This window comes from Dermacentor albipictus, chromosome 2 (assembly GCF_038994185.2).
Source record: "Dermacentor albipictus isolate Rhodes 1998 colony chromosome 2, USDA_Dalb.pri_finalv2, whole genome shotgun sequence".
Taxonomy (NCBI): Eukaryota; Metazoa; Arthropoda; class Arachnida; order Ixodida; family Ixodidae; genus Dermacentor; species Dermacentor albipictus.
The window spans coordinates 148,448,795-148,475,337 of record NC_091822.1 but is presented as its reverse complement, the minus strand read 5'-3'; the positions used below and the strand labels follow the sequence as shown (position 1 = coordinate 148,475,337).

The following is a 26,543-nucleotide window of genomic DNA, read 5'->3' as shown; positions in this document are numbered from 1 at the left end:
AAATGGAAGGGTGAAAAACAAAAAAAAAAATGAATGAAGGAATGAGAAGTTGAAGGCGCTTAACGAGAGGAAAACGATGGAGTGGAAAGCGGTAATGGGGCGAAAAGCGCCTGTCTGTGTGTGCAAAATATTTGCGCGTTTCCTTTGGTGCTCGAGTCTAACGCGCCAACCAAGCGTCACGATGACTGGCGATCCAGGTCGCCGCGCGATTCCATTGCGTAGGCTTTGCAGTAGATAGATAGATAGATAGATAGATAGATAGATAGATAGATAGATAGATAGATAGATAGATAGATAGATAGATAGATAGATAGATAGATAGATAGATAGATAGATAGATAGATAGATAGATAGATAGATAGATAGATAGATAGATAGATAGATAGATAGATAGATAGATAGATAGATAGATAGATAGATAGATAGATAGATAGATAGATAGATAGATAGATAGATAGTCAAAACTTTTTCTGGTAGTATTGTACTTTACCTATTACTTTATCGACGAGACAAGCTGTAACAGGCGACGCAGCTTTGAGAACCTAAATTTGGCGACAACTATACGAATACAGTAGAAAGCTCGAGATCCACCACGCAGCTGCCTGCGAATGCATATGTTCAGAGAGGTAAACCTGGGGGCTCAGTGTTTGTTTTTTAATAGAAACGGGTGCTCGTATTATTAGTATTATTTGATTTGAGAACATATGTACACTTTACAGGAAAAGGCATGTGAGGAGCCCACTGGCAATTGCCACCGGGAAGGGCCCAACGTTGCCTACTCTTCAGAAAGAAGGAGACAGAAACATAGAAATGGAAGATAGGAAAAAGGTGACGAAAGAGGAAAGAAAGAACAAGATGACAAATCTTAAAGAATAAAGCAGAACACACACAGTACAGGTCCCGAACAGTAGACCCGGTCACTGCAGGTCACGGTGCCAAAGAATGTTAAGATAAAAGAAATAGCTAGTGTCTGAGGCCTCGTCATTTGAAAACCGAAATAAGCCGCAAACGTAAAACCTAAGCTACGTCTAGAAAAGTTAGGGGAGCGTGATGAGCCTGATTGCATCGAGACGCACAACCACCGGGTACAAACATTCGTCGCGTGTCGTGCACCGCAGGTCAAGATGATAGTCGCTCATTAGCGACGTGCGCTCCTTGCGGGACCCTACAATATCAGGTGGCGAAGTGACTCGCAGCAACTGCAAGACGTACACGATAGACTGGCCGCACGTCCTTGTCGGTGTTAACGTTCGCACACGTTCACACAGCCGACCCTTAGCTTGGGTAGCTGTGCTCTATAGCGCGACGAGGCAAGCCTCGACCGCAAACACACCGCGCGAACGTTCCATTTGAGAGGCGCTCGTCTAGATGCTACTCAAGTCGGTGGCGACGAATTTACAGACGAGCCTGATCGCGTCTCGATAGCGAAGATCGCTTAGGACATTAATGCCAGGAAATCGCGTACGAATAATATTTACTTTTTCAGCTTTCCCTTAGCCCACCCGGGAGCATCTTGTTCTATAGTACCAGAAACAGTGAAGCGTTGCGCTTCATAGACGATCCAGATGCTGAGAAATCACAATCTTGTGACAATCTTGTGCGCAAGACTCGTCTACGTTACAACACTGTCCTATCGCCCTACCGCGCTAATCGAGCGAATTGGCTAACCTCCAAGTGTTCAACTAACCAGCCCAAATTAGCACTCTTATTCAACTGGGGATATCGTCTTGGTGATTTTGTGTAGCTTGGCACAACGGTAGTAAAAATGCCACTGCAATTAGGTGGCGAAATTCAGTTATTCAGCCTGCTAGCTGAGTGGACGGCCGACGTAGCCACGATCATGTGAATAAAAAGTTCATGACACGTACTGGCTGCTCCTATAGAAGCCGCGAGCAAAAAAAAAAAAAAAAAAAATACTGACCACAACGCTTGGTACGCATAACTATGTGAGAGTGCGACACTCCGTCGTTCCGTATAGACGGTGTCTACAAGCATGGTTTAGTCCCAGTCGTACGTTTTTCAGCCTAAATTAGATCACGGTTACAAATTCGGCCGATCATGGAAGTGCGACAAGACACTCTAATTGTTTTAGGGTAGCAAATCTGAGGTCTTTCTTCCGGTTAACTTCACTGCCTTTGCAGTATCATTTTATCTCTCTCTCTCTGTGGTCATGTTTATCTTCTCCGCATTTGAAATTATGCTAATAGTTAGCTTGCTTGATAGTAAAGCTTTTGCAACGGCTCTGCTCATATTTAACTAGCGTTCCTGTTTCCATGATGCCATGTTTATTTAACCAATGTTCCTAAGCGCATCCTTCTTCTTTTTTTTTTTTTTACATTGGAAATGTGTACTGTTATTTCTTTCGTATTACTCTTGTTCGTTTCTTTCTTTGTTTTGCTATACACACTGATTAATATGTAATGCTATATACGTGCTATTTTTGCGATGGTATTGGTGAATTCTTAAAAATCACCTGTGGCAGATGGCAGAATCCTAATCCTTGAGCTGGTCTGCTCAGACATTATTTTCATTAAGAAATGGAAGTGCTTAATCAACTAATCTACAAGAATCCACTCATTAAGTTTTTTTTAAATAGTTACCTTATGGCACATATTGCGATTTACAAATTGTAGGCGGGAAGTTCGCAAGGCGGATTCAGTCAGAAGGAATTCCCAGAGTGACACCCGTTTCGAGAGAATAGTTCCAGAGCCTTGCGAATAAATACATTGGTGATCCAGTTACTTTTGAGCTTCGATACATAAAGCGGCGTTTTGCTTAAAGCGTAGATGTGATGACAATGCATTTTTACCCAAAGTTTGATAGCGCATATCTCGAAAACTGATGTCATCAACCGCATTCTTTTTGAACGGATATGCCTTGCGATCTCATCAGCTACGCTTTGTAACTTGCAATATGCGCCACAGCGTAATTAGTTAAACACCTAATTTGTTAATTTTCGATATTTAGTCCATTACGTATTTCGATTTCTCGTGCAAGTAGTGCCCGTCTTTTCGAACAGACCAGCTCGAGAACTCGAAATTCTGATATCTGGCGCAGGCGATATTTAAAAAAAGAAACATTACTCGAAAGTCTTCGTAGAAACACCTTGTATAGCTTCTTCGCTTACCTGCGTGCGTAACACTCTCCGCCTTGGCCACCCCCACGCCACCTCACGGAGCCTACGTGTAACGGAGTAAACAAACAGCGCACACTCTCGGCGTATTCGACTAGGACAAAAGTTTCTCGTCACGTTGCTGAACGCGGCCACGTCAGGCGCGTTTCTTTTTGCCAGCAAAACCTCCATCGCGCGAGCGGGCACGCTAGAAAGCACACATGTCAAAGGGCGAAAAGAAGAAGCGTCCATTTGCAGGAATGAACCCGCTGAGCGCGTCGCCCGTCGTCGTTATTATATAGCCTGACGTCTCTGCCCCGTCTCCCCCCACCTCCCCCTCAAAATATGAATAAAGGATTGAGCGAGACAGCCCCCGGATAGCGAGAGGCCGCGCGGCGCTAATGAGCACATGCCTCCACCGCCGCCGCCGCCACTACGGCATGCACATACCGCACACATCATGGGCTCGGAGACACCTCGCCCATGCGACGCGACAGCCAGCTTTGGCCCCCTGTCATCTAATCAGGCCAAGTGTGCGTCACCGCTCTTGCTACTGCACTGCGTGGCGCCTCGCTTGTGCAGACCCTGCGTGATGCTGCCGACTCTGCGCCCGCTACCGTGTTTATTCGCGTGCAAGCGGGCCACCGACGACACGGGTTGGCTCGGCTAAGTTTGGATGCACGTGTATAAGGCTACGAAGGAAGTTGCTGGAACATAGCCCCTCCGTCTCCCCGCTCCCATGCAATTAACTGCCTTTTATGTGAGAAAACAAGCAACTTTCAAAGAGTGTGTCCCTCTTTCCGTATTACAGTTCACGGGATGAAGCTCGCAGTTCACTCTCACGAAGAGCACTAGCGAGCAAGCTTTACAACTAATCGTCGTCTAGAGTTAAAGAGAGAGAGAGAGAGAGAAGAAAGGAAGAAGAGAACGCAGGGATGATAGCCGGACAAGCGTCTGGTTGGCTAGCCTCTATACGCTGCGGGGAGGAGAATTGAGCAATAGGAAGACGAGAGAGAGGAAGGCAGTGAATGTGTGCACGCGTGCTGACAAAACCGTGCAGCCAAAGAGGCTCGCACATGCGAGTCATTTGTAAAAGTGCACAAACGTGCATTCAACGCGCTGTGGGCTAACGAGTGATTGGGACGGTGTACCAGTATCGTCCGAACGAACCGTCTCTATGAGCTGGCGACTAATTGACTTTGCAGATTACATCGAGAACCGGGCCGAATGGGTGGGCGATGTTCCCGCCGTTGCCGCAGACATCGCGCGGAGCAGTGTCAGACATTCCAATTAGTGTTGCGTAACCGTTTACGAAGACAACCACAACCGACGTAGAAGTCATTCTTCAAGTCGGCATATTCAGGGTGGGTGCTAGGGTTACATCGATGGATTTAGTTCGTGTAGTGTAGTTAGCCTTATATGCTAGGGTGTTCCACATTGCCAAACGAGACTGTGCGCCAGGGGACGAAGCTACCTCGCAGCGTGCTTCCTATAGAGAGCGCACCCCCCCCCCCCCCCTGTCGGTGAAATCATTTCCAACGAACTTCAATGGCCAGACGACCATTGAAGATAACTTTCGCTTCTTGTTTATCTTACATGATGGAGAATTTCCACCCCATCTCTCTCTCTCTCTCTCTCTCTCTCTCTCTCTCTCTCTATATATATATATATATATATATATATATATATATATATATATATATATATATATGTACACGCCAACTGGTCGTGAGCTCGTGAATTTAGAAGATCGATGGGCTATCAAAGACCGATGCTTAAATCTGTGCTGGAGAGGTACCTTTGGAAGAGGAGAAATTCTGTTTTTGTTTTTGTTTTTTTAAGGAAGAAAAAAGATGCGGTGGTCTTTCTACCTCGGACTCGCCTAACTGTCCTCGCTCAGTGACGACATCTTAGTTCTCTATTAACCTCGAATCAATAATTCAGGAAGGAGAAAGATCAGTCTATAGATATATTCGCATAAATACGGCACAACGAGCTGTGTTCAGAGTCTCGGGCGTCACGAATGTGACCGACGAGCTGCCGCGGCACCGCCACGCCACGTCATGCCAGTGCGCGCTTCGGGAAGCGCCGACGAAACCGGGGTTCGCGGCGCTGAGCCGTAGGCCGCGACCTCGTCATTACCGATCCCGCGGACAGGAGCGCTGCGCATTTTGGATGACGTTAGAGCTCGCCGACGCCCACCACGTTCCGAGCAGCCTCGTTTCCTTTTTTTTTTATGTGGCATTTACGACGGTGCTTGGCCTGCTGCTGTCGACAGGCATGTACTGTACACGAACGCCACCTGTACAGTGCCACGAAACTATCTTACCGATGAAACCCGCCTGCTCTGTGTAGTACTTTGCTTAATTTCGACTTGGAGTCGACTATACCGGGAAATATTCGTGTGCCTCGCGTTTTTAGTGCGCGAGCCAGTGATGACCTCAGAAACGGAGTTTCGGGGCTGTACGCCTATAGGAACGTAGCGCTCACAGTGGAGAATTTTGATTCCTATCGAGGGTAAAGTACAAAAAGAAAAAAAACATAATGAGATTAGATTTGCCACAGAGAGCCGATAATGTGAATTCGAGATTTGGAAAATTTCAAAGGTCGTGGAGTGATTCGCACAACAACGATTTGTCAAGCACCCGCTTTCGGCGTTCCTCTCGTAATAACATCTCTTCCCTGGCTTAGGTTAGTCTTAGGTCAGTCTTCGCCGCGCCGTCACCGTGGTCGGTTTTCGTGTAGTCGTTGCGATCGTGCCGTTACCAAGCCACCCGCCGTGGTTGCTCAGTGGCTATGGTGTTAGGCTGCTGAGCACGAGGTCGTGGGATCGAATCCCGGCTACGTCGGCCGCATTTCGATGGGGGCGAAATGCGAAAACACCCGTGTGCTTATAGATTTAGGTGCACGTTAAAGAACCCCAGGCGGTCGAAATTTCCGGAGTCCTCCACTACAGTGTCCCTCATAATCAGAAAGTGGTTTTGGCACGTAAAACCCCAGAATTTTTTTACCAAGCCGTTGCCGTCGTGCCTTCATCCAAAAATAAATGTCGGCGGGGGCCTTCGCTCGCGTTTGAATGTCCAGCCTCGCAGGCGCAGCGGTATCGTCTCCTACTGTAAGCATGGCCTCCGCTTCAGTGTCTAGACCAGCTATACGAGCACTGGACATACGATAACTGATACCACAAAACACGGCTTGAATCTATATAATACGCGTATAACACACATCAAGTACCATGCCTTAAGGCAAGTCTGCGTCACAATTGAAACGAGCTGGAGCCTAGTTAGGTGTGTGTATGCTTAGTTAGGTGTATGTGTGCGCGTGTGTGTGTCTAAAACTGGAGACAGACAAGAGGACGAAACACTTTACCAGCTACACACAGCGGCTGTACGCGTCTTGTATAAGGCTGCGTAGCTCACTTTTGAGAGCACCGAGAAACGGCTGCGTCAGAACTGTTTCCTTACACGCGACAGGATCTTAGTGACCCACGGATTTGAATTGCGCCACTTGACTGGGGCAATAATTTATAGCACCTAAAGTTCTCTTCTTAAAATAAATAACAGTATACGGATATTCCCGTCATTTGTATTTGCAAACGCTGAAACGTCAATGTCGAATGAAACATGCCAGAACCGTTGTAGTACCACGCTGAGGCAGCTGCTTTTACATCTAAACGTGCTTCACGGTGCATACAGAGCGAAGCAATAGCCGAATTTTCGCTATAATCTGTCTGGCGTGAATTGCCGCGTCTAAACTTTGTTAAATAAAAAATCTGTTCTCTCACCCCATCCTCCTCTCTATTTCGAGTTTGTTACCCGCCGTGGTTGCTCAGTGGCTATGGTGTTGGGCTGCTGAGCACGAGGTCGCGGTATCGAATCCCGGCCACGGCGGCCGCATTTCGATGGGGGCGAAATGCGAAAACACCCGTGTGCTTAGATTTAGGTGCACGTTAAAGAACCCCAGGTGGTCAAAATTTCCGGAGTCCTCCACTACGGCGTGCCTCATAATCAGAAAGTGGTTTTGGCACGTAAAACCCCAAATATTATTATTATTATTTCGAGTTTGTTGGCCTGCTCTTTAATATGCGTCGTCCTCGGGAGACTTAGCTCCATCTGGTATAGCGTCAGTGAGCGCGGCATTTAATAGTCAGTGAGCGCGGCATTTATTAGTCAGCCGCGCGCTGTTCCCTCCGGGGAGCTGTTTCGATGGCTGGCTGTTTACGCCACAACTAGCAGCGGCAGTGTCAAGTAGCGCGCTCGCGAGATCCCCGTGCTTAAAAAAAAAAAGAAAAAAAAACATTGTCATCCTTGACACCACGCACGCCTCATCTGTCAAGGGCGCGCAAAGCGCGCTTGTTGCCTTCTCGTGCTTGCCTTTGAGGACGGTGATTATTTACGCGCGGCTCTACAACAGCTGTGACCCTGATCGATGCAAAGGGGGGCACGCTTGCCATCCATCTCGCTGTCGCCGCTTAACTGGTTTAAACGAACGTAAAGAACAATAATAAATAAAGGCGGCGGTAAGCACGGGAACTAGGCGACGACGAGACCGTTCTGCAGCTTCTTTTTTTTTTTTCTCTGTTTGCTAACAACGTGTACCCACAGCCCCAGCTCACCATCTTTGCGATTGGTTTAAAGCTTTTTCAGAGAGCGAGTGCGTGTAACGAGCATTCTGTTTCGTGCAGCCGAGAGCGTTCCCGTGCTTGAACGACAAATTCGGCTTTCTTACAAGAAAACTAAAGAGGCTTGGTGTTGTGTCGTGAAAGTAATTGTGACTAAACCGTTTAGATAAAAAAAAATAAGTGACTGGTGCTAGTTGGTGCGGATTTCTTTTTTTTTTCTTCTTTCTTTCTTTCTTTCTTTCTTTCTTTCTTTTTTCTGTACGCGTCGCACGCACATGTAGGGCGAACTGATGTGACGCATTTCGTTCCCGGCACCACCAACCATGAAAACACTTGCGGCATACAATTTCCGGCAACAAATGAAATCTTGTCGAAGCTGTTGCATCATCGCTGTAAACAAAATGCGCAGTGGACGCTTTTCGGTGCCACCGCCACGCAGCTTATCTCAATTCCAGAAAGTGCGATTAAAAGTCGCGAGGAAAGTGGCCTTTCTTTCGCAACATTGCGTGCTCCGAAAGCTCTTGAGGTCGGCTGTACCCACTTGTAAAGTATATCCCGTGTACAGTGATTACGGAATGCTTTAATATATTCTAACCGAACAAAATCAATTCACTGACCCAAGCTAGCCCGGGGAGAGAGATTTAGGACGTAATTAAGAACCGATATGTTATAATTATCAGTAAAGTCTATGGGAATTCCGTACACCTGTTTTTTTTTTCTGTGAGCTTTAAATGGCGAATGGCGTCTATAGACCTCTTGTGACCCACCGTGGTTGCTCAGTGGCTATGGTGTTGGACTGCTGAGCACGAGGTTGCGGGATCGAATCCCGGCCACGGCGGCCGCATATCGATGGGGGCGAAATGCGAAAACACCCGTGTACTTAGATTTAGGTGCACGTTAAAGAACCCCAGGTGGTCGAAATTTCCGGAGTCCTCCACTACGGCGTGCCTCATAATCAGAAAGTGGTTTTGGCACGTAAAACCCCATAATTTAATTTTCTATAGACCTCTTGTGGGCTCGTGGCACCCCGCCTGTGGTCAACAGTGTTTAAGGGCTTTATAATTAAACAGCCCATTCTTAAGTCTTCGAACCGCATTATACCAAAAGAAACGGGAGTTGTAAACGGCCTTCTCTTCTTGACAGACTACAGCTTACACGTAGCCGAACTACAAATCTATACGAATACGAGCAGAGCAGCCTGCAAGAAGTCCGTAGATAGTATATGGAATCTGTAAATTCATTTCAATAAGGGAGAGCTAATTGGGACCACGCAAATCTTACGCGAGTTTCCAATTGGATATCGTCAATTTGTTAAAATATGGCTCGAGAACTCTTCTGCCGAGCACCTTGAACATGATTCTTTCCTGATCTGTGCAGGCTTCTTGCAATCAATTTTAGGGGAGATTGGGGAGCATCGTATTTTTTTCTGGCTGTCTAAAACACGTAGCGGAGTCGTTTGGGAGTGATCGCACGGACGGGCAGCGGCACTGCAGCCAGGTGGCTCACAAGCTACACGTGCTTGCACCGTATTGTTCCGCATCCCCGTCGTCCTAATCACTCGTCTCGAACTGCGATTTCAACGATGACACACTAAACGACACGCGCACGTACAATTCAGCTTTCTTAAGCTCTGACGAAAAGCGTCGCTGTCAATAGAGCTATCGCCGGCAATGCTCCGCGAAGCTACTCAGATTCGCTCGCAGCCAGTATCATCCGCTTCTTCCAGACGGAAGCACAACAAAAAGGCACACTACAAGAATTTCGGTTGTTGAAAAAAGAAATTAAATTCCTGGATTTAGCGTGCCGAAACCGCGGTATGGTTACGGGGCGCAGGGGAACTCCAGGAAAAAGAATTTTGACCACTGGAAGTTCTTTAAGGTACACCTAAACCTAAACAGACGAGCGTTTTCTTTTCTCTATTTTTTGTATTTCAGCCCGTCCTAAATGCGGTCTCCAGAGACGGAATCGTACCCGCGACCTCCAGCTCAGCAGCGCAACGCCATGAAGCTGCTTATCTGCCACGGTGGTTCTCTCTGTCGTTCCACGTCGCATTTCTATACTCTCTGGCGTAAGCACGCGAATCCAGCGATGACAGGAAATTGAGAGCCGTCGGAACCAAAATGAAGACGAATGGATGGCTTCGTGAAATTTCGCGTTTCTCGCGTTTCGGTAACGCACCCTACGGATCGAGCGGCGAATCTTTCTGTAAAGCCACGAATGCTGTCGATGCTTTGTGCAACATGTGACTCTGTTGTATGAAAAAGTGAGCTTCCGTGTTAATAAAAGAAAAAGTAAAGTAAATGGGACGTTTTGGTTTCCCTTCATTTATTCATTTTTTTTTCACACAGAACGACATAACATAGCGGCAAAACTGTTTAATAATCTCACAAAATCGGAAATGACTGCACCTTGAAAGTCCCCATATACGGCACCAATTCCTTTCCGCTTTTCTGTGCACGCGTAATTCAAAACGACGCTGACGGTACATCTCCAGTCTGAAGTTTAATGAGACTGACTCTCATTAAAAACTGACTCCTCAGTTATAAAGCCTTGTGCTGCTTTCGTAATGGACCTTTCTTTTTCTTTTTCAATCTCTCTTTATACGCGCTATTCCGTAAAATCATTTCGACTCTACGCTCTCATATGTTAAACACCAACGATAATAGTCGTTCTTTCACCCCCACCCCCTTCCTCTCTGAATTTATTAGAACCAACTCATCCATTCGAAAATCTCCAGTAAAACGAATCGCACGGGCACCGTATGGAGCGAGTTCGTTCTTTTTCTTCAGCGGCCGCAGTTTCGTATCTCGCGTCTCATTTTGCAAGCGACAAATTACGCTTCCCCTTTCATCTCTTTCTTACGCGCGGACACGGATTTCCCGCAACTGTTTCTCTTCCGGTCGAAGCCGTTTGTATTTTGGGCGCGAAATACCCGGATGTCATAAGGCTCCTTCGAAATTGACAAACAGACGGCACCGCTCGCGGCGCGCAGGTTTCGTATTTGCAGACGGAGTAGATGTACGGCATGCTTCAAAGGACTTCAAAAGTCCTTTTTTGCACCTCATCAGAAACGCGTCATTAATTCACGTTCTTTAGTACCTGCGACAAGTGTCACTTTTATAATTTAAGCAGGAACAATATCGTAACTGATGGCGACCGCTGTATCACGGTCTTACGGCGCCGCTATTTTACCTCTCGGCTATTAATGTCTTTCCAGTATAGCCCGCATAGGTAGTGTGGGTGCAGGCAGAGCTTTGATGATTTCGAAGTGCCGCATGCGTTAATGACTCCATGTATACGGAAAAAGAAAGCTTGTGTACCTCAGGGCTTGTCGATGTTTCCAGAATAACTTCCTTTTTTATTCTTCTGATTAATTTTCTTTTTTTTTCTTTTTTTTGAGCTTCGTGACATTTCGAGTCGCGTCGGATGCAGGGCAAGTAATCAGAACTGCGCATGTTATTGGCTATTGAAAAAATAACGGCTTTAATTAAAAGCTGGAGCATGTTTGCCGACCTGTCGGCCTTGCACGGCTCATTAGCTGCTGAGCGCGTTACGACAGGTAATGGGAACACCGGAAGCTCAGTAACGTTAGAGCTGCCCACTACGTTTCATTACTGTCGAATATAGTTTGGGGGGAATTCAGAGCGCATGGTAGTTTCAAAGGTCTGTAATTAGCGATCCGTCTATTTCCCTGCTTTTTTTAAGCTTCTGCTCGCGGGGAGCTGATTGTAGAGATTTAGTATGGACACGCTACAACGAAAAACAGCCGCTGAAAACAGGGACATCGTGTGGAAACGCTGCCACCGTTCTTACAAAATATCATTCGCAATGTTTTAGCCCTGAAATCTGTGCTGGCTTTCTCGTTGTTTTTTTTTGTTTTTGTTTTTTACAGTGAGGCTGTTAACCTCCAGTTGGTCAGGATTTTTTCGTGTCCACGTGTGCAGTGCTCCCACAAAAATCCCTTCCCCCCTCCCTCCCTCCCTCCCTCCCTCCCTCCTATCCCCCCACGGCCTTTCGCTACACGGAAGACGGCCAGTTTGCTCTCCGCTTTCTTCCTTCGCGCTTGCCATAATGAGCGCTATTGTCGGCTTCCCTCGTGTGCTTTCACTCGCACATACAGCATACGACCATACGAGCATATGAACATAACGGCGACGGCGACGGCGAAAATTCGCCTGGAGTGTCCATATAATTGCTGTCGCAATAAAATTGCATTATTTCAAGAGTGGTCTTGCGCTTGGCGGGGGGCTTAGGAGAACGAGGATGTATGACGCCCTTCTGCACACGTACAGGGGTGGTCAAAAGTTTCCGGGCCACAGCTTGCGCGAACACGTTGACTTCGTGCCCATGTGGCGTGCCATGTATCGGAGTATAAGAGCCCCAAGGTTTTTGTGAGGAGGGTAAGGGATACTGTTTCTCACCACCCACAGCTTCCGATCGCCAAAATTACTCCGGAAGATCCGCGGCTTGCTTTAGAGTGAACGTTGTCGAACACGCTGTGGCCTTGGAACTTTCGACTACCCCTGCACATGCGCGCGCGACGTTCGTCGCTTTTGGTGCTGGTGCTTGTCTAACGCCGGCAATAACTTCGCCGTACATCCACCTTCACAGGGTGGAATGTTTTCGTTTTTTTTTATTACCTGCAACTAAATAGAAATGTAGGCTTATGGGGACCAGCTATCATAAGAGAGAGGAAATCGAGTTACCTCTTTTCACCACATAACAGGTTCATATAAAGCACACACATGCATACCAAAACCTACATGCACCAAAAAAAAATATAGGCTCTGACAATACAAAAAATGGAACTAACTAGAAGAACTGTCCCACACCCGCATGCGTTAGTTATGGAAATTCATTCTTATATTGCGCAATAAAAAACCGACTGTATATACACACATATATGATAGTCTTATTGGTCAAGTATACCTAGAAAAAAACAATTCGGTAGTCTTCTCGTAAATATGCGAATCAAATCAGCATTATGGCGATCGCAAAAAAAAAAAAATCCGTATAGCTGTTAAAGCCAAAGGGTTTCATATGAGTGCACAAATGAAATGTTTCTCTGATGCCTTCTCATACTTGCTGTGTGTTACATCCACTGTTGTTTTCTTGTCTTCGTGACGTCTGCTTTAATTTTATCCCGAGACACGTACTCATTATTTGTGATCATTAGATTGGACAAATAATAGCGTTCTTTTCTGCTAATTATTGTGTGATCTTTCTATTCGTCACCGTTGGTTACTTTAGGCGATGGGAGAGCTACGTCGCGCAAAATTGGTTTTTCTTCTCCTCTGCTCAGCCTTGTGGCGTCAAAGTGGTATTGCGCATTATTTTGTACCTACATGTCTAGAATTAGGCTATAAATAAATAAATAAATAAATAAATAAATAAATAAATAAATATGTACAGCTGCTGAGCCAGCGCCCTCTCTGGCGGCTGTCATCGAGCATAAGAACGAGACGTTGATGAGCCGCCGAATTACAGCGTGGACGAACTTCTCTTGCTGCGCAGGTCTGTGCTACTCGGAGCTGTCCACGCGGTTCCCGAAGGCTGGCTCGGCGTACGTGTACGTGTACGCGACCGCGGGCGAACTGCTGGCCTTCCTGGTCGGCTGGGCGCTGGTGCTGGAGTACGCGCTCGCCGCGTGTCTGTCGGCAAAGGCCCTCAGCCGCCACCTGGCGGCCCTCTCGTTCAGCGCCATCAGGGTACGCTGCACGTGCATTGTCCTTCACTTACTGTGTGGCTCGACAATCGCTCTAGACCGACCGCGCTGGACACATTGGACGATCTCCCCTTTGATGGAGGGGAGAATCCTGTGGGAGGTTTTGGTCCCAACAGGCGATGAGCAAAACAAGAACGAGGTGCACGGAAGCAGAAGCCAGCGCTTCGACAAGTGGACTTGTCTCCTGCTTTCACCCTGTTCCCGTTTTAACGCGACAGCGTTAAGGAGCTCGTGTCGCAGAAAAGCCGGTGTTGTCGGCGTCAGTGTCGGCGTTGTTGGCCGTGAGCGATAAATCTCGAGAGGCACCTCATTAATAACAACAACTTGCAAGATGGGTTGGGTGGATGGGCGGAGACGCTACCACTCAACCACGAGTTCGATGCTTCAAAGCAGTACAAAAGCGCCTCTAGTGAATGCGGTGTTGCCTTAGAAACGAGCCGTAGAAAGTTATACTGCGGTGTATATCGGTAATTATGAACATGTAACTTACAGAAGTCGCAGTTACACGAGTAGCGAAGTGCGTTTCCGCTAAATTTCTTCTGCGCTTTTTGCTCATCGTCTTGAATTTCTATCTCCCGACTTCCCCCTGTTTTCCCTGGTTCCAACAAAGTTCGACACAGAAAGCTTTACACGCGTCGCTTCGACACTTAAAAAAGACTTTCGAACTCTGTGACGGGTTCTTAAAAGTTGTAGCACGTTACATCGCGTTAAGTGTGCGTCACTTCTTATTTTTCTGCATTTATCTCTTCTCTCGTTCTACGTTTATTACCTTTACCTTTTTCCTCGAGACAGGGTAGCGAGCTGGTATTTCTATGCTGGCTAGCCTTCCTGTCTTTCACCGCTCTTTTCTTCCTCCTCTGAGGCTCCTGGGGCGGCGCATGCCCTTGTATGTTTCCTGGCAGCCGAGCGAAAACGTTCGCGGGTCTCGTGTTATTCAACTCAAATCCAATTACAGGGGTTTATGACACAAAGCAGATCCGGGGCCATATAGGAGACGACCTGGAATGGAAGGAGGCTGCGGATTACTTCTGACCACCGGGGTGTTCTCTAACGTGCACCTAAATCTAAGTACGCCGACGTTTTTGTGCAATCCATCGCCATCAGAATGCGACCGGCGAAGCCGCGGTTCACACCCGCCTCCTCGTCATCAGGAACAGAATTTAGCCAGTGATGCACCGCTACGAGCCAGCTGGGCTTCTACTGGAAGACTACTGTGGCCAGCCGTTCGCCTTCTTGTCTGCTAAATTTATCGTGTCTACTTCAGACTAGGAAACTTCAAGCGTCCGGGTTCCATATTTACGCACAGTGAGAATACACAGACGCCGACGCTTCGACGACTTTGTTCTTGTTGAAAGGTGTGTTCAGTTATTTTGCCCTTAGAGGGCTGCGGTGATTGGGCTTCCCTGAGGGAGAAGAGTTGGCGGTTTACGTGGAGGTGTGTGGACTGAATGAGCCGACTAAGAGCGGAATAGATGCGCAGGTCTCGTGACAATGTACAGCGGAGGCACGCATCGCCATAACGGAGATCAGCGTACAAGTATTATACTTAAGCAGGAATCATAATGAACATGTCTCAGACTTGTTGTTGACGCCGCGTGTATCTTGTGGTCTCCTATGACGGTGGAGTAATCCTCCTAGATATATGTTGCATGCATAGTTACTGATCCGGGGCCGAATTCGCGAAGTTTTTCGCTCGTAAGGGCTTGTAAACTTGCCGTTGGCCGGTCGTCTTCGCTTACCGTATACTGTGCCCAGCATCAGGATTGGCTCGAACTTGATCTTACGAATAATTCTAGCTTAAGATCTTTTTTGTGAACACAACCCCAGATAAGGTGTCCTATGAGAAACATTTCCATTCTTTCTACACCCACTCTATTAGTGTACCGCTTGATTCGGCCTTTCGTGCTGCTCATGCTCGAGATCGCGGGTTCGGTTCCGGTTGCGGCGGCTGCGTCTTGAGGGGGGGCGAAACGCGAAAACTCTCGTTTACTTATGTTTGTCTCTCATAGGCCTAGTGTAGCTTCGAGACGTTACAATCAATCAATCAATCAATCAATCAATCAATCAATCAATCAATCAATCAATCAATCAATCAATCAATCAATCAATCAATCAATCGTATTACGTTTAATCAAGTCATGACCATAAAATATGCCCATACTGTGAGCACCAGAAAGCACACCTGCACCTTGATTCGACTAAAACTGTAATGTACTCTATGTTGTTTAGAAGAAACTAAAACAATATGCACAAAGCCAAGGTGAAAAATAAGGAACGATTGCACATGGCTCGGGGCAAAGAAAGCACATGCCACTATTTAACTTCGTTACATAGTGTCTATAAACAGACACTATGCAAGGGCGGTACAAACATTGCAAGGTTTGATACCTCATGCTGCAAAAATGAAGGTGCAAAAAAAAAGGAAAGAAACACACCCGAAAGCGGCGTTTATTACAACCGTTTGCAAAAGACTTGACGAACGTACCCGTTTTGAAAAAGAAGTAATGCTACACTTTTCATGCTTCGAGTTTTTTATTTATTTATTTATTACTTTGTCGATTTGAAATGAATACGTCCCTCTGAGTTTTGACTTACAATGCTGCACGTGGGAGTTGCGTCGATTGCGAGTTTACTGCTTTTAAATTATGAGATAGATGGTGGGAGAAAGAGAAAGAGTGAAATACAAGAAACCATACATTGCTATGGAAGGATAGCTCGTTTAGCAAGGCCGCTTCGGTGAATTCAAACTCCGCAAGCAGCCCCCTCCCCCAACTCATCCCCCTATACCCACGCAGCGTTTACTAAAAGCTAGAAAAGAAAGAAATTCAGCAGATGGGCGCTTCTCATTCTGTAGGCGACAATAGTGATGGGAGCAACCTGTCCTGTAGTGATGATGCACTGTGCCATGTGCGATGTCTTTCCTGACGACCACCGACGACAGTGTGGAGGTCTCTGTGAGACACTCAACAGCAACGCAACCAGTATAGTAATTGTAACGTCGTACTGAAGTAGTCTGTCGAATACGACAGACTATGCTTTAGGCAGTAGAAAAAGTTTCAATCCGTTCATTTTTCTGGCGTTTGTCAATTCAACCTTTCGGTTAATTCGGCCGAAGCTTGTGGCCCCAGAAACGTTGAGCTGACAATAGTCGACTGTACTAATAATAATCATTTCCACGCTTGTTGAATCACCACGTACTTGCAGCTCCTGCAGGCATTGGCGCCAAGTGTCCGTGTTGCATATTTTTTTGCAGTAATTACTTCCGCACACGCCTTTCGCACATTCTGACCTGCCTGGCTGCCTTTCGTGCCTCTGTTTTCGCCGCCGAAATCTAGGCAGAGAACGCGACTCTGAGCTGCAGTTAGCGTCACCACCACCTTCATCATCATCATCATCATCATCATCATCTTCTTCTTCTTCTTCTTCTTCTTCTTCTTCTTCTTCTTCATCATCATCATCATCATCAGCTTGGTTACGCCCACTGCAGGACAAAGGCCTCTCCCATACTCATCCAACTGCCCCGGTCATGTACTAATTGTGGCCACGTTGTCCCTGCAAACTTCTTAATCTCATTCACCCACCTAACTTTCTGCCGCCCTCTGCTACGCTTCCCTTCCCTTGGAATCCAGTCCGTAACCCTTAATGACCATCGGTTATCTTCCCTCCTCGTTACTTGTCCTGCCCATGCCCATTTCTTTTTCTTGATTTCAACTAAGATGTCATTAACTCGCGTTTGTTCCCTCAGCCAATCTGCTCATTTCTTATCCCTTAACGTTACACCCATCATTCTTCATTTCATAGCTCGTTGCGTCGTCATCAAATTAAGTATATAGAACCCTTTTCGTAAACCTCCAGGTTTCTGCCCCGTAAGTGAGTACTGGTAAGACACAGCTGTTGTACACTTTTCTCTTGCGGGATAATGGCAACCAGCTGTTCATGATCTGAGAATGCCTGCCAAACGCACCTCAGCGCATTCTTATTCTTCTGATTCAAATGCCTTCGCACCCCCCCCCCCTCCCCCCGCAGGCGTACCGCAACGGCTCGGGCCCCGTCGTGGAGTCGTCGTCCGGCTCGCCACCCGGCTGGTCGCAGCGGCTTCTGTTCGAGCACTCGCTGGCAAACTACCACGTGCCCGGGTTCGACCCATGTCCCGACATCGTCGCAGCCGCGGTGCCCGTGCTGCTCACGGCGGCGCTCGTTGCCAAGCCCAAGGTATATGCGTCGCCCTCGCTCTCTGACTGCGGCATGTATGCTCTTCGTCGCCTTGACCACTACCCACGACCGCTCTGTCATAAATGCGCGTTTTTGTGTGTGTGTGCGTGTGTGCGTGTGTGTGTGTGTGTGTGTGTGTGTGTGTGTGTGTGTGCGCGTGTGTGTGTGTGTGTTTTATGGAGCAGCCGTGCCTTTACTAAAGTGTTCACTCGCACAGTTAGCTCCGCTCTTACGTGTAAAGTACTTACCAACGCGTAGACCTTAAAAGTGGTAAAACCCCTTCGCGGACATGACAAGGGAGAGGGGGGGAGAGGTGGCAGCAAGTAGTTGACAAGGTGCATTTTGCCCTGAGCAATTGAACTTTCTCTTTGCTTAGTTGGTTCCTGCTGAGTGACATAATTGCTGCTGAAAGCACACACGCGCCCACAAAATGGTAAAAGAAAACACACATGGCGACGACATTGCATCGCGTGTGTGTTTTCTGCGTGTGTATGTGCTCCTTGCGGCAATTATGTCATTTGTCCCGAGCACACACTTTTTATGGGAAACATACATACTTTATTAACAATGCTTTACATTTAGGCTGACAGGCAACCCCCTTTTCTACGTCACTGTGACCTTTAAGCGACATCGTTTTTGCCGAATTCATCTGCGTCAGAATCTTTTCTGATTAAACTTGCTCAAAGCAAAGAGCCCTCTATGGGAGCCCTGTATGCATTTTTGTTTTGTCATCTTGCGCCGCGCCATCCTTCGTCAGCTGTACAACTTTTTCGGGAACTGAACCGTTTTCGCAGAACGGCGCAACCTTGTAAAATAGCAAACAGAGCTTTGGGGGACAAATTGGCAGAATTCGCAGGTATACGCCTAGCTGTAGATGTGACAGGCATATGCCTGTGTGCGTAGATGTGAAACTTGTAAAGATTGCCGGGCTCCATGCTTTCATTCTGAAAACCACAGCAACAGCAATATCATATATATATATATATATATATATATATATATATATGTGTGTGTGTGTGTGTGTGTGTGTGTGTGTGTGTGTGTGTATCGTGAGAAGCGAACAAACACACCAAGAACAACACAAAGGAAATTACTTGTACTGACTAATTGAACTATAGAAATTATAAATTTCGGGTGGCGAACGATCCCACGTCCTTCACAAGGGCGTGGACGTGGGATAGCGAAGTGTGTGTGCGTGTGTGTGTGGTCCCTTGACGTTTGTTCAAATGAAACTTTACTTGTACTTACATGATGTGACAGATTATGTTGCGCGGGAACCAAACAGAAAAAGAGCAGATACAATTTCGAGAACTATGTAAGATGTTAAAGTAATGAGGCGAAAGAAGGATTTCTTATTTCAATGAAATTTTGCTCTGTGAACTGCAATATTGAGTTAAAATAGAGAAAGTTTTTCTAATTAATGCATGAAAACACTCCTTCATTCGAAGCAATTCTAACAATTGGAGTAAAACAAATCGTGCTAATGAATATAGTCATTTCTATCTCTGGTGTCCACCGCAGATACGGCGATAACTGTCTGCAAGCGTAGGAGCAGATCGCACCTCCGGCAAATGCTGATCACGACTGATTACCGAGTGATGAGATTTAACGGTCCCAGAAACGACACTCAGGCTGCGAGGGGTTTCGCAGTGAAGGGCTCCGGATGAATTTTGACCACCTGGGGGTTCCTTAACGTGCACCTAAATCTTAAGCATGGCGCCCCCATAGAAATGTGGCCGCCGCTGATGGTTATCGCACCCGCAACCGCGTGCTCTGCAAAACGAGTGTGGTATCTATTTGGATGGAATCGGAAGAACGTCATCATACAGCTGAGTCGCTGCACTGGCCAATTTTCACCATTTTCAGTGAGCTTTAGAGAAAAGGATAAAATTTCTGCGTTGACGCATATACGGTTGCTAGCTCCTGCCGCGAAATACCCAAGCAATAAAACCAAAAACAATAAACAACTTTGAACTGAAGCTTATATAAAAGCAGATGTTTATAGATGTTTATACGACCGCGCGCCAGCGACGCCCTTGTCACGTTTTTTTTTTCTCGCGTACGTAAACATGCAATTGGTTTGCTTAGGTGTTTTTTCGGTGTTTAGTGAGAGATAAACGCAAGGCCAGCTTTTGGTCAAGTCGCGGGCGCATACCTCTGCAACGAACGGTCGCGTCGGCTGGCCCGGCCACTACGCGTCACTGGGATGCGCCCATGATATATCCCGCCAATATTCCTGTCAAACGTCGCCGCCACATATTATATATATATATATACACACACACACACACACGGTTCTGGCTGCTGCTTTGGCGCTGCGGCTTTTATTGCCACAGCGAGTAAGCGAAAAAGGATGGGACGTTGTCAACACCCTTATACGATGGCCTGCCGCAATCGACGACCGTTTGTCGTCCGGGAGGACGCGATGCTGGCGTGTTTGATACCGTTTCGTTGTCCCTTATATTTAGCCTTTGTCTTTTCAGTTTCACGAGCGTGTTATACTTGCGAATCCAGAAGATTCGTAAGGATAAGTGGGGGATGCTATACTGAACATCTGTTAATTACAGCGCGTCGTCAAATTTTGCAACGGCGACATTTTAAGCCAATCAGGGAGGCCGCAACAGTCCTCTCGGTCAATCGGAGCTGAGAAGCTGGCGGAATTCGACTATATCCAGAATATAGTGGTTATGTGGTTTGAAAGGTTGGGCCTGAGAAACGGGAAGCAAAAAAAAAAAAGGAAGCATGAATGCTGTAGCTTGTGCCGTCCCTTTCGATCCCCCCGTTTGCGTCCGCGTTCTCCACAGCTCTCAGGTTCCACAAACCGCGTGATACGGTTTCAGCCCCTTTCGCTCAGGTCTATGACGTATCACTATAATTCAACGACGCGCTTGCTCCTCACCGGCATGATCCATGTTATATTAGAGACTTTTAGCGTGTCCGCTATCCGGCAAACCGGGGCGGTTTGGGCGGATTGCCGGATGGTCGGAGGCGTAAACGTGAGCGGTACAGCCGCCTGGTGTTGTAGAGCTCAATCAGACAAACACAGAACTAAAATTGCAGTAACCTACTTTTATTCTGCTTCGCTGCTGGTGCAAATTTTCGGCAGTGGCGTAATTGTGTTCACAATTACGCCGCTGTCGAAAACTTACACCCCAGCTAAGAAAAATATAGTAATTGGCGCTGTGTTTAGGTGGTTGAGCTTTGCACCACCAGCTGGCGCTACGAATCTGGCCGCTCACGTTCACGTCTCCGACAATCCGGTAATCCGCCCAAACCGCTCCGGTTTGCCGGAATAGCGGACACGCTAAAAGTCTCTATTGCCTGGAGCCCAGTATACCGGTAAAGAAAGCATCTGCGTCTCTTAATCATGTTTAAATGTTTTTAATCATGGCGAACTCGTTATCCGCAGCCTCGCTGCGTTGTCTAATGCTGCGTATACGACAAGGATCGTACCAGTGCGGGTTTGTTCAGTGGAGTATAGTGCCCGCAGCACAACCTCCGTATACTCTCGACTTCAGAGGTTGTGTAAGCTTAAATAACAAAGGTTATACGGCGCTAAGCAGACGAGGACGACGTGAGACAAGAACGACATACACGGTTGCCGTGCATATGCAGGCGCCGTAACTTCTTGTTTTTAAGTCGCGAACCAACTAGCTCGGCAACAAGCTTTCGTAAATTGTAGAAGCTCGTCTGTATTCGTACAGACGAGCTTTCGTAAATTGTAGAAGCGGTACAAGAGCGCCTCTAGTGAATGCGGTGTTGCCTTAGAAACGAGCTGTTTCTAAGGCTCAGGCGTGCGTCGCTTGCTCAGGCGCACATTTCGTTGCCGCGCCGAACGCTGCGTTGCTCGACGCTCACTGCGTCCAATGCGGGGCGTCCAAGGCGAAGCAGAGTAACGCATGAGTTGTTTCTTCGTCTAGCCGAACCAAATATAGCCAAGCAACAGCAGTTCACCAGGCTAAACAGTGGTTCAACAACTAAAATAAAGGCTAGTATGCTTCGCATCCTGGGCTTTACCTTACCTAAGCCACAGCCATTTTTTTTTGCTTTCGATCCAAATTTTGCTATCAGAAACATTGTCTTATGTTTTATGAGCACTGCAGCTTATAATCTCTGCAGAACCATTTGTTACACAGTGACGTTATTCATACAACCGTTCTCTGCGAATCAGAAACGCTTCGCATTACTGGACGTCAACTACACATCAGTCTACTATTCTTTTTAATAGCCTGATCTTTTCTGGCTGTTCAAAACGAGGGTTAAGTTGGTTCGTCACAGTAAAAACAGAAGAGAAAAAAATAGTTGCACACTTCTTATTACAGTTGGCATTCTGTATGCTATGCATCACTACTATACACCAGAACACCGTGAATTCAAAGGGCGCCGCCATATTGATGAGCGCCGGTCGCGCCATCTATCCCAAGCGCCGCGAAGTAGCAGGCCTGGGCTGCCACGCCGGGAGATGCGACCCGGCGCGAAAGCGAAACTTGGGCTTTTTAGCTGGGCGGAAGGCGTGTTTCGCGTTTTTTCTAAGCTGTCATTTTCGCTGTCTGGATTCAATCAAACTTCAAGACGCCGTGCAAGTCCACAATGGACACACTGAGTGCTGTGCAGACTGCAGAAGCGAATACATCGGGTAGGTACGCTATTACGTTTGTACAAACCGCGCGCTATATGCTAGAACACCTGTGAGCTTTTTGGCACGTAACCTGTGAAGGAATTTACAGCACTGTGTTGGTGCCATATATTATTAAAGCACGCAGAACACTGTCATCTGCACTTTCAGTTTGGTCTTGTTTGTAATGGTCTCTACTGGGTTGGCCGCGCTTGGCAACCAACTGGCGAGGTCGTTTGACTGCCTGGTTAGCAGACGCCTGCCCTTCACCACCTGCACACTGAAAACAAAATAGATGTTATAGTAAGAAGGGCTGTAGTTCTTTCCCATGCCATCACTTTTGCGAAGATATAAAGTCCTCTCAAAATGAAATAGAAAATACACCAGACCAATTGTATCGTGCAACCACTTAAGAGTACAACATTCAGAACAAAAGCCTACAGCACTCGAACAAGCAGCATATGATACTAAACCTGCACTCATTAGAAAATGAGGTACTACAGTAGTTATAATGTTCAACTACATGTGCAGTCAAAGCCCGTATAACAGGGCGAGCATGACAGATGCAGGTGTTGTACAGTTGCACAAACCATGACAGGGCACGTAAAATTACCATCCCTACTTAAAGCTGCATCATCAGGACCCCTTTGGTACAAGACAACAACCGCACCTGCATTCCAAGAAATTAGCCCCACCAACTGCAGCTACCTGGTACCAGACCTGTTTCGCTTGTGCGAGGCCATCGGATTGTTGGCGCTCCCTTAGAAAAGAAAAAAGTAAAAAAAAACTAGTAAGAACGATCAAAATTTTGTTACAAAATACAAGAATAATTAAGCACCTTATTTTCCTCGCCATATGAACGGAAATATTTTGCGCTTTGCCCCGCATAACAGCCCGCACGCAGTTTAGAGCTCAGGAGGCTCAAATGAATTCGTTACGAATGACACCTGCAACACCAGCTCGTAAAGGTACGTGCGCTGCAAGAACACCTTCGGCGACGAGTAGTCGTCGTTTACGTTTTTGTGGACGCATGCTACGTGACGAGCAGACTTCGGTTTACTTTCATTAGCAATAACGCTCACCAGCAAGGCCTACAACTTGTCGTTCACGCTTAATGGTCATTCCGTGCACCAGCTGCAAGTATCGCTAACCGCAAACTCAACTGTTCCACTTAACCGTCGGGAGCTCTGCCTGAATGAAAACACGAAAAGGCTTGCCTTTTTGTTATAGCCAAGGCGAAGCACCGGCGCGGGATTCTGCTCTGTAGGCTTGTTGCCCAGAAAGTGCTCGGAGCAAACCTGCGTATTACGTTTGTAGGGCGCAAAGTTGAACGTGGCACCAAAATATACACAGATCGAATACTCACTCGTGCATTTTCACTGGGTTGGTAGTTCTTCCTATTCACTGCAGCTATCCACCGGTGGCGCAGCTTGGCATTCTTCGTTGTGGATAGAAATCGGCGCAGGCTGAAAACACCGCACCGGCACGATTCCCAACGTGTGTTGTGCTCTTCGCAAACAGCGCTAAGCAACCTGCTCCTTCTCCGCTGGTTGTTTTGGCATCTAAACACGACGCAATGATGCCCAGATGACTTCTTCTACTTTGGATCCGTGTGAACGGGCACATTTCCGCACTTTGGAGCCCTAGAGCTGGCGCTTGCCATGTCTACTGGTCGCCGGCGAACACACTTTGGCAGCCCAGTACAAAATAGCGCCGGTCGACCGAGCAACCCGGGTGCGAGAGTATGCGTTCGGTTAGTCTGGGTGCGAGACTAGCGTGTTCTGGTCTATACCGGCATCCATTCCTACTTCGGTGGCGTATTAAAGGTCGTCGTGACATCGGTATGTTCTTTAAATGGACGCAACGTATCTCAAGCAAACAAACACTGACAGGCGTGCTTACGCGTACTATACACAAGTCTATTCATTGAAAGGGCAAATCCGTAAAAAGCAAAATATGCCTTCCTTTATCACCAAACATCGCCGCTAGTAAACGTTCTTCTGCTTTTCTCGCAGAGAACGTACACACGTATCTAACAGCAGGGAGGCTTTTCCCATCATGTTGCCTTGTCGAAACGTTATTCTCAGAAATCTTTTTATATAAACAATGTCTTGTTTCTATCAACTTTTTTTTTTGTTCTTCATAGAATGTCAGATGAACGTCTGTAGATATATCGCGCCGTTCGTTCTCTGTTGTTCGCTTCATGTCTCCACATTCCTGCGACTGCTTCGTGTCCTTTGGGTTTATGAGAGCTCTTACTAAAAACTTGAGGCCTTGCGGTCTCGTGCAGTACGTGAAGGTATATAAAAAAAAACTCGAAACCTTGTTGTCTCACGGGGTGTACACTTTGGCAAGCATGAGCCACGGTGCAATTTCCGCACTCTTATAACACAGTTCTGTTTCTTCCGGCACAGGTGTTCATAGTGTTCCTGAACACGGCGACCATCGCCAACGTCTTCGTGTTGGTCGCCCTCATGCTGACCGGCTTCTTCAAGATGAACGCCGACAACTGGACAGGTGGTGCGGGTTTCTTTCCCAACGGCATCGTCGGGGTGAGTTTTCTTCGCTGGAAGCACCGACGCCACACCCCACAAGCTAGAGGGGTAACGGTAAACTTCTCTTCGTCAAAAGAGATGGTATAGGTTTCCGCATAGAGGGTATGAACCAGGTGTTGAACGGCCAACAACAATCTGAGCAGTGGAATATTACATTGGCGCAGGCTTTCTTTTTAATTCTCGAAGTCAATTTTTTTTTAAAATTGAAGTGGCTTCTTACTCTATTACGTTGTGGGGAATACTTTCTTTAAACTTCAAGCAGTACCGGGCTGATCTGGTGCCCACCATACTACGCCCTTTCTGTGTAGACCCATAGACAATTTATCTTCTTTTTTTTCATATTATGTTGCCGTTTTGCATCGGCTAATCTCCCGTGATGTGAGTATTAGCCATCAGCAGAGATAAAAAAAAAGCATATTGATACTTCCTACTATTAGTGCTTTTACTTTAGCATGCAATTTCACCTTTATACACCACTTACTCAAAGCAGACCTGAAAATTTATTTCTCATTATAACTTGAAAAAATTGACAGTCACTTAAGTATCCTTACGTGATTTGAATTCGAAAGCATAATGACCCTAATGAATTGGTTACATCCATGATAAGGGAGGTTATACGTCGTCATGTGTCCTTCACAACTCTAGCTCAATCTACCTCATCCCGCCTTGCTCTAATTTGTATCAACCTTGATTCACCTTCATTCACTTTACTCCACCTTAAGTCGGTCGCCTTATTCTAACTTTAATGCACCTTAATGACCCATAATTAATACTAATTAATGTTGTCATACCATTTGCTATCTTCGGTATTACTACTTACGTCATACAAGATGCTGATGACTTCACATTGGTTTTTGGTTCCACTCGTTGCGGACGACGCCGGCTTCTAACGCGAGAGCGTTAAGAGCCCGTTGTCGCTGAAAATTCGGTGTCGGCGTCGTAGCCGGCGTTGGCGTCCTGTGAGCGGGAATTGCCGTATATCATCGCGTATATCTACACGCAACGCCTTCCTACACGTCATGCGGTATATGCGGCTTATATTGCCACACCGTTCTGTCGCTAAAATTGCTCGCACCTTGTCTTACATTCTTGACAAAGTTATTTCCTCGGAAGTTTGAGACTGACAGGTCACAAACAAATGTCATGAAACAAAACACCGACAGCGGATGCCTTTCATGTTAAGTCTTCTCAGACTTAAGTATTACAAGTGCGGAACAATAACAGAAACCCGAAAATGATTTCATTTTTTTTTTTGGCACAGCTGTGCACTACCTCCGGGATCGACCCACGCAAGTGGCCGAGTTTCTACCGGAAAGCTCGCCTTCGTGCATAGCGATCGCCGCCAGTGTTTCCCGGCAAACGTTGCCGTCGCATAATGCCGCGTTCAGACTACGTGCGCTACGTGCGGATCATTCGCACGGATCGTAAGCGCAAACGCAAAAAGCGCAACTAGTTTGTTCACACTACTGTTGCATTGAGCATAAAGTACGCAACAATTGCAAGCTGCAGTTGCCGGGAAGCGCGAGAAGCAATCGGCGATCTTTGAATGCTATCGCGTTCCACTCTTAAATGCGAAGCTTAAGCGTCCCCCAAATGTTTCTCCCTGATGGGACATACAATGCTTTTTTCAGCAAAGCCACAGGGTCGACAGACAACAGCGATAATGACGACGATGAGGAGAGCAAGAACAGCAGCAACAACAA

At 46.9% G+C, this 26,543-nt stretch overlaps 1 protein-coding gene across 1 annotated transcript in view; it reads left to right on the top strand.

The window, feature by feature from the left end:
* LOC135899878 (high affinity cationic amino acid transporter 1-like) overlaps positions 1–26,543 on the top strand; it is a 467,387-nt gene that overhangs the window by 324,192 nt on the left and 116,652 nt on the right. Inside the window, exons 3-5 of the mRNA XM_070534095.1 lie at positions 13,248–13,441; positions 17,485–17,670; positions 24,700–24,837. Of these exons, the coding sequence (XP_070390196.1) occupies positions 13,248–13,441; positions 17,485–17,670; positions 24,700–24,837 (518 nt within the window). The remainder of the gene's footprint in view (positions 1–13,247; positions 13,442–17,484; positions 17,671–24,699; positions 24,838–26,543) is intronic.